This window comes from Lepisosteus platostomus, chromosome 13 (genome assembly GCF_059453375.1).
Source record: "Lepisosteus platostomus isolate fLepPlt1 chromosome 13, fLepPlt1.hap1, whole genome shotgun sequence".
In the NCBI taxonomy this organism is placed as follows: Eukaryota; Metazoa; Chordata; class Actinopteri; order Semionotiformes; family Lepisosteidae; genus Lepisosteus; species Lepisosteus platostomus.
This window is the reverse complement of record NC_142623.1, coordinates 5,623,213-5,638,592: the sequence shown is the minus strand read 5'-3', so window position 1 is coordinate 5,638,592 and position 15,380 is coordinate 5,623,213. Positions and strand designations below refer to the sequence as shown.

The window sequence follows — 15,380 nt, the reverse complement described above, 5'->3', positions numbered from 1 at the left end:
CAAACTATGCCTTGACATCAGTACTGTACTGTAAAGAATTTTAAAACTGTGATAGCTGAAAGCATTATAGATTTACAAAGCAAAAAATTAGGTTAGAGGTTAATGATAGTTTTCAGACCTAGAAGAATCTGTGTTATTAATTGGTAGTAAGCATAAAAGGTATAGTGATAAGACTGCTTATCTTAGATTTCTTGTACATACAGTGCCTTGCGAAAGTATTCGGCCCCCTTGAACTTTTCAACCTTTTGCCACATTTCAGGCTTCAAACATAAAGATATAAATTTTTTATTTTATGTGAAGAATCACCAACAAGTGGGACACAATTGTGAAGTGGAACGAAATCTATTGGATTTTTGAAACTTTTTTAACTAATAAAAAAATGAAAAGTGGGGCGTGCAAAATTATTCGGCCCCTTTACTTTCAGTGCAGCAAACTCACTCCAGAAGTTCAGCGAGGATCTCTGAATGATCCAATGTTGTCCTAAATGACTGATGGTGATAAATAGAATCCACCTGTGTGTAATCAAGTCTCTGTATAAATGCACCTGCTCTGTGATAGTCTCAAGGTTCTGTTGAAAGCGCAGAGAGCATCATGAAGACCAAGGAACACACCAGGCAGGTCCGTAATACTGTTGTGGAGAAGTTTAAAGCCGGATTTGGATACAAAAAGATTTCCCAAGCTTCAAACATCCCAAGGAGCACTGTGCAAGCGATCATCTTGAAATGGAAGGAGTATCAGACCACTGCAAATCTACCAAGACCTGGCCGTCCCTCTAAACTTTCAGCTCAGACAAGGAGAAGACTGATCAGAGATGCAGCCAAGAGGCCCATGATCACTCTGGATGAACTGCAGAGAACTACAGCTGAGGTGGGAGAGTCTGTCCATAGGACAACAATCAGTCTTACACTGCACAAATCTGGCCTTTATGGAAGAGTGGCAAGAAGAAAGCCATTTCTCAAAGATATCCATAAAAAGTCTCGTCTAAAGTTTGCCACAAGCCACCTGGGAGACACCCCAAACATGTGGAAGAAGGTGCTCTGGTCAGATGAAACCAAAATCGAACTTTTTGGCCACAATGCAAAACGATATGTTTGGCGTAAAAGCAACACAGCTCATCACCCTCAACACACCATCCCCACTGTCAAACATGGTGGTGGCAGCATCATGGTTTGGGCCTGCTTTTCTTCAGCAGGGACAGGGAAGATGGTTAAAATTGAGGGGAAGATGGATGCAGCCAAATACAGGACCATTCTGGATGAAAACCTGTTGGAGTCTGCAAAAGACCTGAAACTGGGACGGAGATTTATCTTCCAACAAGACAATGATCCCAAACATACAGCAAAATCTACAAAGGAATGGTTCACAAATAAACGTATCCAGGTGTTTGAATGGCCAAGTCAAAGTCCAGACCTGAATCCAATCGAGAATCTGTGGAAAGAGCTGAAAACTGCTGTTCACAAACGCTCTCCATCCAACCTCACTGAGCTCGAGCTGTTTTGCAAGGAAGAATGGGCAAGAATTTCAGTCTCTCGATGTGCAAAACTGATAGAGACATACCCCAAGCGACTTGCAGCTGTAATCGCAGCAAAAGGTGGCTCTACAAAGTATTAACGCAAGGGGGCCGAATACTTTTGCACGCCCCACTTTTCATTTTTTTATTAGTTAAAAAAGTTTCAAAAATCCAATAGATTTCGTTCCACTTCACAATTGTGTCCCACTTGTTGGTGATTCTTCACATAAAATAAAAAATTTATATCTTTCATGTTTGAAGCCTGAAATGTGGCAAAAGGTTGAAAAGTTCAAGGGGGCCGAATACTTTCGCAAGGCACTGTATTACACCTTTGCTACTGACACCTGCTATGATGACCTCAGAAAGTCACATAAATCCCTTCTACTTGGCCTGAATGAAAAACTTGTGACCTGTTGCATGTGACAGAAGTTGTAGATGTTGTACAGCTCATTTCACATCTTGGTCTCTCTGAATTCTTGTGGAGACAAGAGTCTGCTGAGCAATTACTTGTTTTTACTCGGTAGTACAATTCAGAGTGAAGGCAACATGCTTCCTTGCTGAAACTATAATAGGAATAAAAGACCACCATTTTCTGTGAAAGTATTTTAGCAAAGCATCCCCTGGCATCAGATGAGGAAAACTGCAAATGAACAAATCTGGTGAAAAAAATGGGAAAAAAAGGATGGATAAAAAATATTAAATGAAAACTTTGCACTACGCAAACTAACCCAGACGTTTTATCATATTAATCTACAGAATCACATTAACTGTAAATTTTGATAATAGAAAATGTAATTGAAAAAACTTATTAAGACCAATGAGTTTGGTCTTTTCCTAAGATAATCGTGCGATACTGGAATGCTGCTTTCTGGGACTCTCTCTGCCGTCTTGGAAAAGGTAAACAATTTGAACACTAACAAGTAATGCTCGGAGCTATTCTGTGTGCTTGCATGAGGTGGTGCTGGTCTGCGTGTGAAGGCACGCAGCTGAAAGAGGTTTTCAGCTTTGTGTCTGGAAAAAAAAATGTGACTGCATGCATTTATGGCACTAACAGAACGATTTGCTTTACTTGGTGAAGGGCGTCATGAATGATGACCAGCTGAAAAAGACAGACGAGCAGGGTTTTCAACAAGCAGTCAAGGAACCACTGAGGGTACTTGGACACTGTCCAGGAGACCCACAGAAACTAAGAGACACATTCCAGCCTTCATGTGCATTAGAGTGAAACAGGCTCACTCTCGAGTGGACCTATAGCTGTAACAGAGGCTTCCTTACTGGGGAGAGTTCACAAAATGTATACCACCTACCGGAACAAACTCCTGCTGCCGAGACACATTGAAAAAACAGCTGTTTTGTCCTCACTAATCCATTGGGGCACTGGAAAATTCCCCACTTCCGAAACACTGTTCAAACCTTGGCCTCAGGTCTATATTGTATGTTTTCCAAACATTTGTTTTTATGAGGTCTTTTGTCACTCTGCTACACTCAATATGAAGTAGTGTGCTTGCTCTTAGATGTGAAAAAAATACAACCATCCATTAGATTACATGGGTGATTCCACGTAAACAAACTTCAAAACCAGTTCAAAAAGGAAGGCACTCCACCAAAACAATCTTTAGAAATGTTATCATTATCATAGCTCCCTCTTTAACTGGGACATAAAAATGGGGCATAAAACTGATTTCTGCACTGAAATGATATAAAATACAATTCTTTAATATTGTAGCATGTTCTGGATTTTAGGAACATTACAAACTAGTTGGAACTAGTTGCAAGTTGTTTTAAATGATGTCACCTGTGTGGATTTTATCAGTGGTTAGGTTGTATGCCTGAGCAGCGTAATAAAGCTGAAATGTACTTGAAGTCTGAATTCCTGTTTTGGTACTCATCACAAAATCCCACAATATACAGAAACACCCCTAAATCTTACAACTATAAGCATTTGGAAATGCAGAATCTGGATTTGTAAAGGCCTATGATGACCATACCCTTCATTGAATGTTTAATAATACAAACACTACACTGAATTCCATTTACTTTAAACTTTTTTCACCAACAGTATGATATTTTTTAGCTTCAAAGTAGAGCCAATAACCACCTGTGGGAAGTTAATGCTTTATTGATAGATCCCAATAAAACATCAAAAAGTCACAACATTTATGTATAAACATGTAACGTCAGCAATCAATATAAAACTCAAAGAAAACAACAAGTGAAGAGCATGCTTTTTGTCAAACATGTTAAAGTAGCATCTCTTTTCAATGGCAAGGAGAGAAACTGGCATAGTTTTCAATAAGGTGCTCTACAGCAAGAGAGCTACATTACTTTAAAATGATCCAAAAACATTCTTTCAAGATTTGTAAAACTTACATTTGGTTTTTGACAGCATTGAAACACTTATAATGATGCACTTGTCTCCGTATACATACTGTATATAAAACATTAAAAAGCTGCTTGCTTACACATACGAACTCATTACTTTCATGTAATGCTTTACAATTGACAAATTTACTTGATTTACCTCATTAGGTAACTGTTTCCGGTAACTTCTAGCTTGACACACAGTGCCAATAAAGGTGAACAACATGATTCTTGAGGAAAAACCCAGTAACCACGACTGCTGCAGAAAACATTTGCTACGAAAATCAAAATAAGTCTGAGTCTTGCATACTGTAGCTCCTTAATTACCTCCAAATCAGCCTATGCCAAGAGAACTTTGATTCACAGACAGGCAAATGTCTAATTTTTAGGATTTGTTTTGATACCACATTATTATGAAAATGAAATTTACCCCTCCCAAAGGAAAAACTAAGGGAACTTTTTTGTGAAGCAGCATACTGTATTTTCCACAGCTCTAAATGTAATCTATGAATTTACCCAACATCCCCGCCTTCCTACATAATACAAAATATGCTAGCTATTTAATACTGAGGAACACAGGGGACAAATGTTTTTTTTTTAATATTTTTTTTCTTTTTCTGAACAAATTAAATAGCTGGTAGTTGTACACAAACACAGGTTGTAAAGAGACCACACCAAAACTGTTTTCAACAATTCTGCCAGTCAAATGTGACTGTTCATGAAGAATAAAGTCATTAAAGATACAATATGTATCAACATGTAACCACTTATTTCCTGGTTACGAGAAAAGCTCCTGTAAAAGCATTATATTTATTTTTATAACAGGCCAGGAAGTGATTTTTCACCTGAATTCTACATTCTACAAATATAACTGAATGGCAAGATAAATTTCCCCACTAATATTGCCTCTTCTTATACAACGACCTGCTCTTACTGCAAGCAATCCTCAGACTAGAAGGCATCTACTATTCTAATCTATCTCAAGCAAGGGGTAACTGAAGATCACATGCTAGTAAAATCCCAAGCTTCAAAATACTATGATAAAAAAACATGCCGAGACACTCTGAAATGCAGAGGGGGTATTCCAAGGTCAGACAAAGCACCCGATGTTCAAAAACATCCACCCTGTGACTTGAGGGTTAATATTTCAGCAGCAAGTCTCTGGGGATCTAGCAGGTAAGGGAATATGCTCATAACTTTGTCTACTTGATAGGGATTAAAGATGGCAAGCAGCTTCTTACGGACCTCCTCCCTGTCCTTGTCATAGTTCCCATGAGGCTGAGGCCACTGGTGCTGGTCATTAGATACTGGACCTGTTATGTGTTGAGGCATTCTGTGGTCCTGAAGGCTGCCCGTTCTAGACTGTGGAGCTACTTGGAATGGATCGGACCAGTATTCCTGAGCGTGGACAACACCTGGGCTGTACTCATTCGGGAGGCTATAGCGACTTACAGCAGCTGGGTATGTAGGCCTCCCATAAGCTGAATAGCAGTGCTGGCCACGTCCGAGAATATTGGGATTTTGGGAGCTGGACAAATCCTGGTTGTACGGCTGGAGATTTGCACCAGCTGACATTGCTTTATGAGAGCAGCAGCTGTACTGCTGGTAGCTGTCATGCCTCTCTGGGTTGTTAGAGTGCAAATAGACTTGCCTGTTGCCCAGACAGCAGCAGGGTGCTCTTTGTTCGGTCACATAAGACTCGGAATGACATGCCTGACCTCTGGACATTTCAGAATACTGGCTCTCATAAGATCCCAGGCCTGAATCCAGATGCTCTTGAGAGTTAAAGACAAAGGAGTCCATATTGGTAGCAGATGGATGGCTGGACCATTCTGATTGGCTAAAGGGGATCTTTTTGGAAGGCTTTCTGCCGGAGGGCATTCCTCTGAGCACAACCACGTTTTCAGTCACATGACCCTTCCTTAAAGAGTTGCGTCGATCAAGTGTCAGCTTCTGTTCGATATCCTGTTCCAGAGAAAACACGGAGCTGTGTTCCGGATGCGGGGATTTGTGGGACAAGGCTGGCTTCTTGTCATCCTTCAGGGAGCTGGCAGGAGTCCCCGCCCTCACAGCTGATAGCTTAGCATTCTCCCGGAGTTCATCCGCCACTGAACGCTGGGTCTGGTTGATCCGCTCCGGGTGATAGAACTTACATTTGATTCCATATGTGCACTTTTTCCCTATAAGGAAGCAAAAGCATACAATGAACACAAACTAAGTGATCTGGTACTTTAATACTCTGCAGTGTTGTCAGGCTAGAGTCAACAGAAACAGAGTTCAGGTGGGTAGCTGCGTCAGCATGCGTAGGCTGCAAAGGAACAAGTAATAGATTTATTCCATGCTGAAAAAAAGAAGAAAGAGAACACAACGTTTCGGCCGTGGAGCCTTCTTCAGGTGTGGAAACAGAGTTTGCCAATAGTTAAATAAAATTAGAAAGGTGGCAACAGAAAACAATATTCAGTTTCTACTTTTTATAGATGAAATGTACTTAGGTAGCTTTTAAAAAAAAATGAACTATATATAGAAGAATTAAAAACACAATCAATGTTTTGGTACTAGAACCAATAACATTTGATATGTTTTAAATGTCTTTCAATAGAATTCAATTTACAAGCAAAATGTTCACAATTTGCGAGGGATAATTATCCAAGTGCTAACATCTTGATCAGGTTTGAGCTGTGTTCAGAAATGTGCTCTTGAAGGGTCTTACCATATGGACAGTGCTGTCGTTTTAATTCCTGGACCAGGGGTTTCTTCCTGAGGAAATTATCCAAGCTGGGACCATGGCGTCCAAGCGGATCATCAGGAGGCATAAATCTGAGTGAAAGAGAGAAACATTTAGGCTCACAAACATACAGAAAATCATTTTCTACAATCCTAAATTTACCATGTGCTAGATGCTCGGTCAAACTCTTTCGAAAAAGAAGTCAGCATCTCCATATCACGAAATGACAAAGAAATGTTGAAATAGCATAAGAGACTAGCAGATAACAGAGTATAGGTGACTTATCATATTCAGTGTGTTGCAGGCTTATAATGAAAGCAACAGGTGTAAACATGGTCCTTAATTAAACATTTTTTTTAAATCTAGAAAAAAAAACAAAAACTGTCAAAGAGTAAAGTACAGTGAGCTAGGCTGAACAGTATTTGACACAATCATTCACTCTATAAAAATGGGCAGCATAAACTGGCGCTTGGCTCCGATTAAGGTAGTCTGAGGGAAGACACGCGTGGTCCTCACCATCTGTCCCACGCTTGCAACGCCGAGACAAGCTGATTAACAACACAATCACACACTGGATGGGTGGAGGGTTTAAAACGTAATGGAATATGTGGCTCAAATCAGCAACATTGTATAACGCTTTCCCACAGCCGGGGGATGCTGGGCCGCAAGGCGGGCAGCGCCTTCGCTCACTTGTCGTTGACGAAGGAATACATCAGCAGGCGCTCCTCTATGAAGCGCCTCCACTCGGGCCGCTCGCTCTGCAGGTCGCGGTAGGTGTCGTTGGACACGATGATGCCGTCGGACTCGTGAGCCAGCTTGACGATGAAGCGGTCGTCGTAACAGACCACCCGCTTCCCCCCCACCCGGCGGGAGGGCGTGAACACCACAATCTTCTTCCGCTCCAGGTCTCGCAAGATGTGCTGGTCTAGGAAAAAAAACACGAGAACCACAGTGGAACCATGAAACCTGGAACAAAAACATTGTTTATGCATATCCTGATCTTATTCTTCATCATGCATCTGAAAGATGCCATCTCAGGACAGTCTGGCCGTCGCCTTTTAATGAGGAAATGAAAAAGATTTTATACTAAAATTCCCCAGAGAAGAGGTAGGTATGAAGCGATCAGCAGATAAATCACATTTGAAATTCTATTTCCTTGTGGGGCTTTCCCAGCTGCGTTTCGGTCTCCTTTCTTCCTGGTGTTCTGTAGAACATTTACCCTTTCAAACCCTCGCTCACAGAATTTGATTTCAGAGGGCAGGAAAACCAAACTACATGGTCCAGCTGCTGAAGCTTTAGAAAACTAATATTGAAACAAAAAACCCTGACAAGACAGTCATAACCTGCAGGTATCTCCATTAGTGCAGCAAGAAGCCAGGGAAAAGGGATTCAAGTGGTTTATCATTCACTTACTCAAAGGTTCATAAACACTTTCAAAAGCTTGGTCAACTCCCCTATCAAAGTACTGCTGTGATCTTTGCACCTTTTATAATGTAATAACACATTCAACCCTTAATAAAGGGTTGACAAAGTGCCATAAAGAGCAGGAAATACCTGCTGAAAAAACACCGGGAAATAAAGCCAGATAAATAGAAGAATACAAGTATTGTACAGGTAGAAAAAAACACAAAGTGGATGGCGGCCTTCAGTAGCCTTCAAGCTCAGAGGGCCAGGACCTGCCTTGCTCTCCTTGACACTGGTGCCTGGCCATTCATTGTAGGTTAACTTCAGACATTTTGCACAGTATTCTGAAGCAGTTATGCATATGTCAGCCTTCTGTGTGAAGATATGTTTCAGGATGTATCAGGAACTGTGCGAGTCAGGTTTTACTGTTTTATTGCATATGTGTTGGGCCTGATCTTCCCTAAAGGCAACATGCTTATTTTATAATAAATCAAGATTAGATGGGCACTTTGTCTACAGTTTGCCACATGGAAAATCAGGCTCCTTTTTTTTTAATGGCTTTTCATTTTAACAATATATATCTTTACAGTGGAGAGGAAGAGGGGTTTCAGTGTAATTTGTTTAAGTGATCAGAACGAGTCAAGTTAATAAACAGGATCAATTTATAAGAATAAATGCAGGAGGAAAAAAATGATTGACTTCAAAAAGTAAAACTCATGGACAAGTCTGCACAACTATAACAGGGCTTCAAAAGATGTTTTAAACAGCTTAATTTCCATTTCTGCCATTCTGTCATGTCTTTCTATGCATACTACCAACAAGCCGATCGTACATGTGAAGCTACATCAGAAAAGCAATAATTATCCAGGCCTTCATTCCTCTGTTGTGCAACATATTATCCTGATTCGGCATTAGAAAATGCAAAGAATACAGTTTTTAGATGTACTGGTCATTTCAGAAAAAATACAGCTGCCTTTTAGAAATAAAATCACTTAATGCCTCTGGTGATTGAGTGTACACATTTAGACTTCTGACAACAGCAGTGAGTCACATTAACAGGACCATCTTGTAACGGGAGATAATTTGTGATTCACTTGATAACCTAGATTAACAGGTGTAGTAACCTGTATAATCCAGAAGTTATACATAATTCACTTTACATCTGGCACCATTACAAGCACTGCACAGTTTTCAATTGGTTTTGTAGCATCTTTTCTGTGCGTTTTGATCAGAAAAAAACAGCTTTTCTGTTTTTCCTAATTTAACAACTCACGCAGTTAGCATGTGAAAATATCTAAACTCTGACTCGGTTAATGGTCATTGTGTAATTAGGTATGAAAAGAACATGGTATGAAGAAAATGGTAAAAACCAGAAGCCTTATTTGTGTTAATCTTTCATGTGCATGTAGATAGAACGTGGAGTGGATCAGGAATTTCAAGTATGGATGCAAATTGGTACTATTAGGAGCAACACTTTCAAATGCATCAATTTAGTGTATGTAAAATAGGAATTAGTCACCAAACATATTTTCCATATACATTTCCATTCTTTACCTGTTATGGGTACATCAGGCCTGGGCTGTTCTTTTCTCCACGAAGGCACAAATACTGTAATGTCGCTGTGGCCCCGCTCCAGAAAATAGTTCACTGCGAGCTGAATCCCCCGGCAGGAAAACACCTCCTTATTTCCATGGCTAAAAAACAAAACACCTATGATTACTAGTTTTGAAACAGACTAGTGAGAAATGAAGTCTTAAAACAGATATTTTAAAAAATAATGTCTAAAGCCAGAACTGTATTAATTACGGTAGGGATGACTTTGCCCAAGGCCCAGTGTGACAGGAAAGGTGCTCACTCCATGTGATTATCGAACTTTAGAATCCAGTAGCTGTGAGGCTGAGCCTTGTTCATGATAATATCTCATCAAAAGGGAAGCACTTTCAACAGCACAGTGTCCCTGCTCACTAAACTAGGGCATTGGTACAGAAACTGTGGTGCAGAGGGAAGAAACCTCTACTCCACCAATACTACTTGATCAGGTTTCTGCTTTTTCCTTGAAGGTCCACCATACCAGTACAACTGACAATTTCTAAATGGTACGGGTACACAATGTACAAAAACAACTGTCAATTCTAATAAAAACAAAAACAGCAGTATAAGAAAAAGTTAAGAATTTACATTTTAGGCTCTGTTATAAGAAAACAAAACATAATCATCCTAAAACACCACTTTCATGTATACATCAATAAAGAGTTGAAAAGGTATAGTTTTAGCAGACAAGGAAACAACTTTAGCATATTCTGCTTTTTTGATGCTATACATCAGGTAAGGCTTCTTTGTTTTTAATCACAACATGAAATTCTAAAAACCATCATAATTTTCTATATTGAATTAAAACCAAATATAACACAAACAACACATGAATACCACCAAAAAAAACACCAAACTATTCCTGAATTAATCTGTCAAATAAATTTAAAAATACAAAAAACTTTGTAGATTGTAGATTGTGAATTAGTAAAAGTTTCTAATGGATCACAAATTCAAAGTTAACCAGAAAGCAGAAAGAAGAGAACACTCCTAAGGTATTCCCGTATCATACTGCAGGGTTAACTGCAATTTTTAGAAAAGAATTAACATTGCAAGAATTAGTTGTACACCTTTTCATTGCTTTTTTATTATTTTTAAAGACAGTAAGGTCTAAAAGTAAAGTCTAAAAAGAAAGTTTTAGTTTTTAAATCACAATTAAATGAAAATCTGAACTTGTTTAATTCCTATCATTGGTTCTATTGTGTGAATGCAGAAATCAATGAATGGTTGAATGGTATGTAGAGAATTCACAGTATCATTAACTCAGAGTATGGACATTTAGTCAAGCGCAAAAAAGAAGCTGTAATATTAATTTAGATTTTTAAGTTACAAATTAAAGAAATATAACTCACATGAAAGGTTATATACACAATATCTTTCGCACTGAAAAATAATACAAAATCCATTACAGTATTATATTTTACCTATTATATTCCGACTATATACAGTACATGCCTTATCTTACCTTTTTACTATTAATAAAAATCTAAAGGCACTGAAACATCCTCTTTTGCAATATTATTTTCTCTGTAATGGGCTATACTTCATTTCACAGTGTGTTCTTCCAGATTGCCACCCATACAAACATGATATCCGATAGAGACAGTAGCTGAAACGTTTTGACTAAACTACGGAATGCTGGGGTATAAAATTTTCCTCTTTGACTGCTGACCAAACTAGAATTTTCAGTTTTGCAAAGCTAAAAAACTGGTTTGTCACCAAAAGCTTTGGTTAACAGAACGTGGGCCACTCTTTCAAATGTATTTTTATAATGACAAAATAAATCTTTGAACATTTGTACATTTGTCACAGATGCACATCTTATGAGGTTATGTCATATGACCATATAAATATGCCACTAACTCAGTGACCAGAGTATAATTCTGAATACCATGTTTGTATAAACGCACGCTAGTCTTTAAAAACAAAATACACTGTAATTCAAATTACCGATACACCAGTGATGTTCAGAAAAATATCTACTTCTCAGAAATGTCAGCAAGCTTCATTCCTTGAGCGCCTATAGACTTCACAATAGGGCAATACTGCCAAGCCTGTTCAGCCATTACTGTCCATTCTGAAAATTCCCAAAGGAGGAAGTCGTGCTTTGATTTGCATTGAGATTTGCATACACTGAATTAAGTACAGACATACAGCTTACCAAGAAAATTATTCAAAAACAATCTTTAGGTGGAAAGATGAAGGAAGGAAAGCAAATTTCCTGTGCTATTTGTAATGTTCTGTTTCACCTTTAGACCGGCCCTTGGCTACTACCTTACAATTATTACTGAAGATAACCTCATGAATCTTTACGACAGAACAAACTCAATCATTGATCCTTTGACTATCGTTTTTGGGGGTATTGACTTGAGTAAAACCTTATATCTCAAAAGCAGACCGTAGAGATAAAGATACAACAGAGTAAAGACATACAGTATATGGTAAATGAATTAGAAAGATTGATGGTTTAATTTTATACCCTGGCACTCTGAGTGACAGATGAAAAATAAAATAACCTACAGAAGGGCATTAATTGCTCTAGACAGGTGCCTGTAAGTTGTTGAGGTGTGTCTACCAAAACAGTAGGAAACACTTTTATATTATAAGGGGAATCTTGAATATTGTGTTCTGACAGCTTAAAATCATTTCAAATTTTGTGAGCTGTTAAAACCGTAGAATTACCCCTGTCCACTCTAATTGCTTGCCAAAGGCTGTAAGGATTCCTAAAATAACAGGGACTCTCAATAACGCACTGGGTGCCCATCACTTTGATTACCTAGCACAAACAGAACAGCTTTATATTCTTCTGAAGTAAAACTGTAAAGAAAGCCATTATTGTTTGCCCTTCTTATAACAGCATGTTTAACAGTAACGTATGGTACAAATCTAAGCTGCGTTGGCCCAAAGTGTCAACCAAAATAAGTGCCTAGTAATGTAGAAGCAAATAAAGTGATCAGACAGCCTACAATGTGAACCTGATGAATGTGCATTCACTAAAAATGTCATCGACAAACTGTTGCACATGATGATGGAAGAGAGGAATTTCCCACATTCCACTGTGAAGTCAAATGTTTTCTCACACTATTATTGCTGTGGTATGTCACCACACTGTACGCGGCAAGAATCAAACACCCACACTGTGAAATAAAGTGTAATTAAATTCTGTAGAAAGAACAAGATTTGAAGAGGACTAATGGGTACCTACACACCTCATGGCAACATTGCTTCCGTCGATCACGATCGGTTTCAAGTGACCACCCTCCTCCTCGTCCTCTTCGGGGGGTGGCGGTGGGGAGGCTGATAGGCTGGAGGGGGTTCTGGCTGAGCTGCCCCCTCGAGAAACTAAGACGGGGCCAGTGGGGGATCCGGTGACCCCTTCCCTTTCTGACGCTGTGGCCCCACACCTGACCAGCTCACCCAGCACCGTATTGGTGTCGGCGTTGACGCCTAGCTTGTGAAGAACCGCCACCACCTCATCCACCGAGTAGCCCAGCTTGCGGAAGAAGTCCACCTGCATCTGAAACTCGCTGGCTTCCAGGTGTGCCACATCTGGACTGCCCTGCTTCTCCTCCCTGGAGGGATAGTGGACGCCTCTGTCCATCCTGGTGATGGCGTGGGAGCCTTTGGAATGTCTAGTTGCAGACGGGAAGCTGTTTAAGGACAGCATATGATCTTCATTTACATATGGTCCATGAACACCTGAGTTTCACAAGGAAAGGCAAGTCTCAGCAGAGGTCAGTTGTGTTTCTTCTGAATTCCCAGACCATCTGGGGGAAATCCACTAAAGGGCTTATCTTACGTTGAGAACCATCCAGCTTCATGGTTTCCTCCTCATGATGATCACTTGGGTAACACCTAGTTCCTATAAAAAAAGGTTGAAGAAAGTTATGTAAAATAGTAACAATATGCCAGCACAGTTGCATTGCTATCTGATTGAGATATTTTTTTTAAGTCTGTGAATATTTGGCCTCACTGTTGACTTCATACCTGGGGGCAGGGAAATAATAACACCTTCTTCTAAAAGAGGCAAAAATAAAACATTTTAGAATGTGTCTCGGATTTTGCTCCACAGTGTAAGATGGTACTGGACACGTCTTTAACCCACAGTGTCAAAACATTTACACTACCACTTAACCACAATCTGAGGAGCAGAAGCATATCACGTTGCATACGTGCTGCTCCCTTAAATTTTAAATATTTAAAGGACCACTTTAAACCATTTCCCATTATGACAGAGTGCTGACTGCTTAAAGCAGAACTGCAATTCAAGTAGAATTTCTCTAAATCACAGTGCAAGACCTGACTGTGAACAATCTGATGAATATCTATTTAACACAGATAACCAGTTAATACAGCTATCATACATTAAACATTTATTTTAATTACTGGGCCTTATCTGTGTTGTTTCTCAAAGAACCACTACACGTAATTTGCAGGGGGGGGGTTTACACTTGTGAAACAAAGATGTGCCGCCGGGAGTAGGTGAATAAGAAATTATTCACTAGGAAAAATACCTTTGTCTTCACACACCTTTCACAACTTAAACAAAGTTCCACATGAATGGAGTATGCACTTAATCATACACCACCTGAGAAAAGCGTTTCTAGAAAATCTGTGACACGAATATATAAATGAAAACACCAATAACACTTGTTTGGACTATTTTTAACGTTCTGTGGGTATAACAAATAATTTAGCATTATTTTAAATGCAACAGAACTGCTGTCTTAAATTTAAGAAATAATAATAACTAAACATTATTAGCCGAATGGTGTTTTATAAGGCGTTTTGTGTAATCCAAACTAGACAGAACACCCATCTGAAATATTTAACTTCGGGTAAAACAGGCCGGCATAAAAACACAGCCTCAATCGTCCAGCTAACCGATACTTGTTTAAATCAGAAATTGTCATTGAATTGAAATGAGTACTACAAACCTTTTTAGAATGGAAGAAGCCGCACAAACGGAAATTAAAGTACAACTGGAAGGATAAGAACACTAACCTAACGTCACCATAAAGTACTACTTAGGGCGCACGTACTGTTCAACAAAATCCGATCGAGCTAGTTTTGCTTTTGTAGTATATTACTGGTTTATGAAATACCTAATGCGAAGACGGACGGGCGACACCCTCCTTTATTTTAACACCCGGATCTTTTCCTTTGACTGTCAAACCGAACATTTTTATTTTAACTCCTGAATTAATTATGTATGTTTTTTGTTTTTTGATTGAGGCATGCATAAATCAAGTAATAAAACCAAAAACACATACCGCCGCCTGTTTAGAATGGCAGAACTCCATTTTTGTTACTTCTTTTCGCTTGTAGGTGTTTTTGCATTCCAGTTACGAAGTACAGTATAAAGTCTATTCCGTTTCGCCTCTCTGCCTTTATAGCATACCTGGCTGATGTGACATCATAGGGTTGCCAGGAAGGTAAGCTAAACAATTCAGTCTCCTTCCTGGTTTGAAATACTGTAAGCACAGCCTGTCCAAAGTCACAAGGAAGTAAGCTAGATAATTATTAAGGCCGCGTTGTGAACAGCAAAGGTAGAAGCCTTCTCTTTTTTTCTTTTGTGAAAGAGTGGGTAGGTATTGTGAAACTTCAAGCTCTACAGTACAGCATGTAGACAAGGGCCTTGTCTGTAGCTTTTTGGTTTCCTCCTGTTTGAAACAAGATATGTTTCAGTCATATTGCTGACACGACCACCCTTGCAATAGAAAGAGGGAAAAATCAGTTTTAAGCAAATTTCTACAAATCTGTCAGAAATTAAAACTGCCGACGATTTAC

General features: G+C 39.2%; 1 protein-coding gene across 1 annotated transcript; it reads right to left on the bottom strand.

Moving 5' to 3' along the window:
* Positions 1 to 3,611: 3,611 nt before the first annotated feature.
* On the bottom strand, positions 3,612 to 15,052 carry LOC148649712 (endoribonuclease ZC3H12A-like). The gene is made up of 6 exons (XM_088602756.1): positions 14,864 to 15,052; positions 12,800 to 13,452; positions 9,555 to 9,694; positions 7,287 to 7,521; positions 6,582 to 6,688; positions 3,612 to 6,051 (listed from the first exon to the last, which is right to left on the bottom strand). The coding sequence occupies exons 2-6, from the start codon at positions 13,255 to 13,257 to the stop codon at positions 4,982 to 4,984; spliced, it is 2,010 nt and encodes a 669-aa protein (XP_088458882.1). The 5' UTR covers positions 13,258 to 13,452; positions 14,864 to 15,052; the 3' UTR covers positions 3,612 to 4,981.
* Between the last annotated feature and the right edge of the window lie 328 nt (positions 15,053 to 15,380).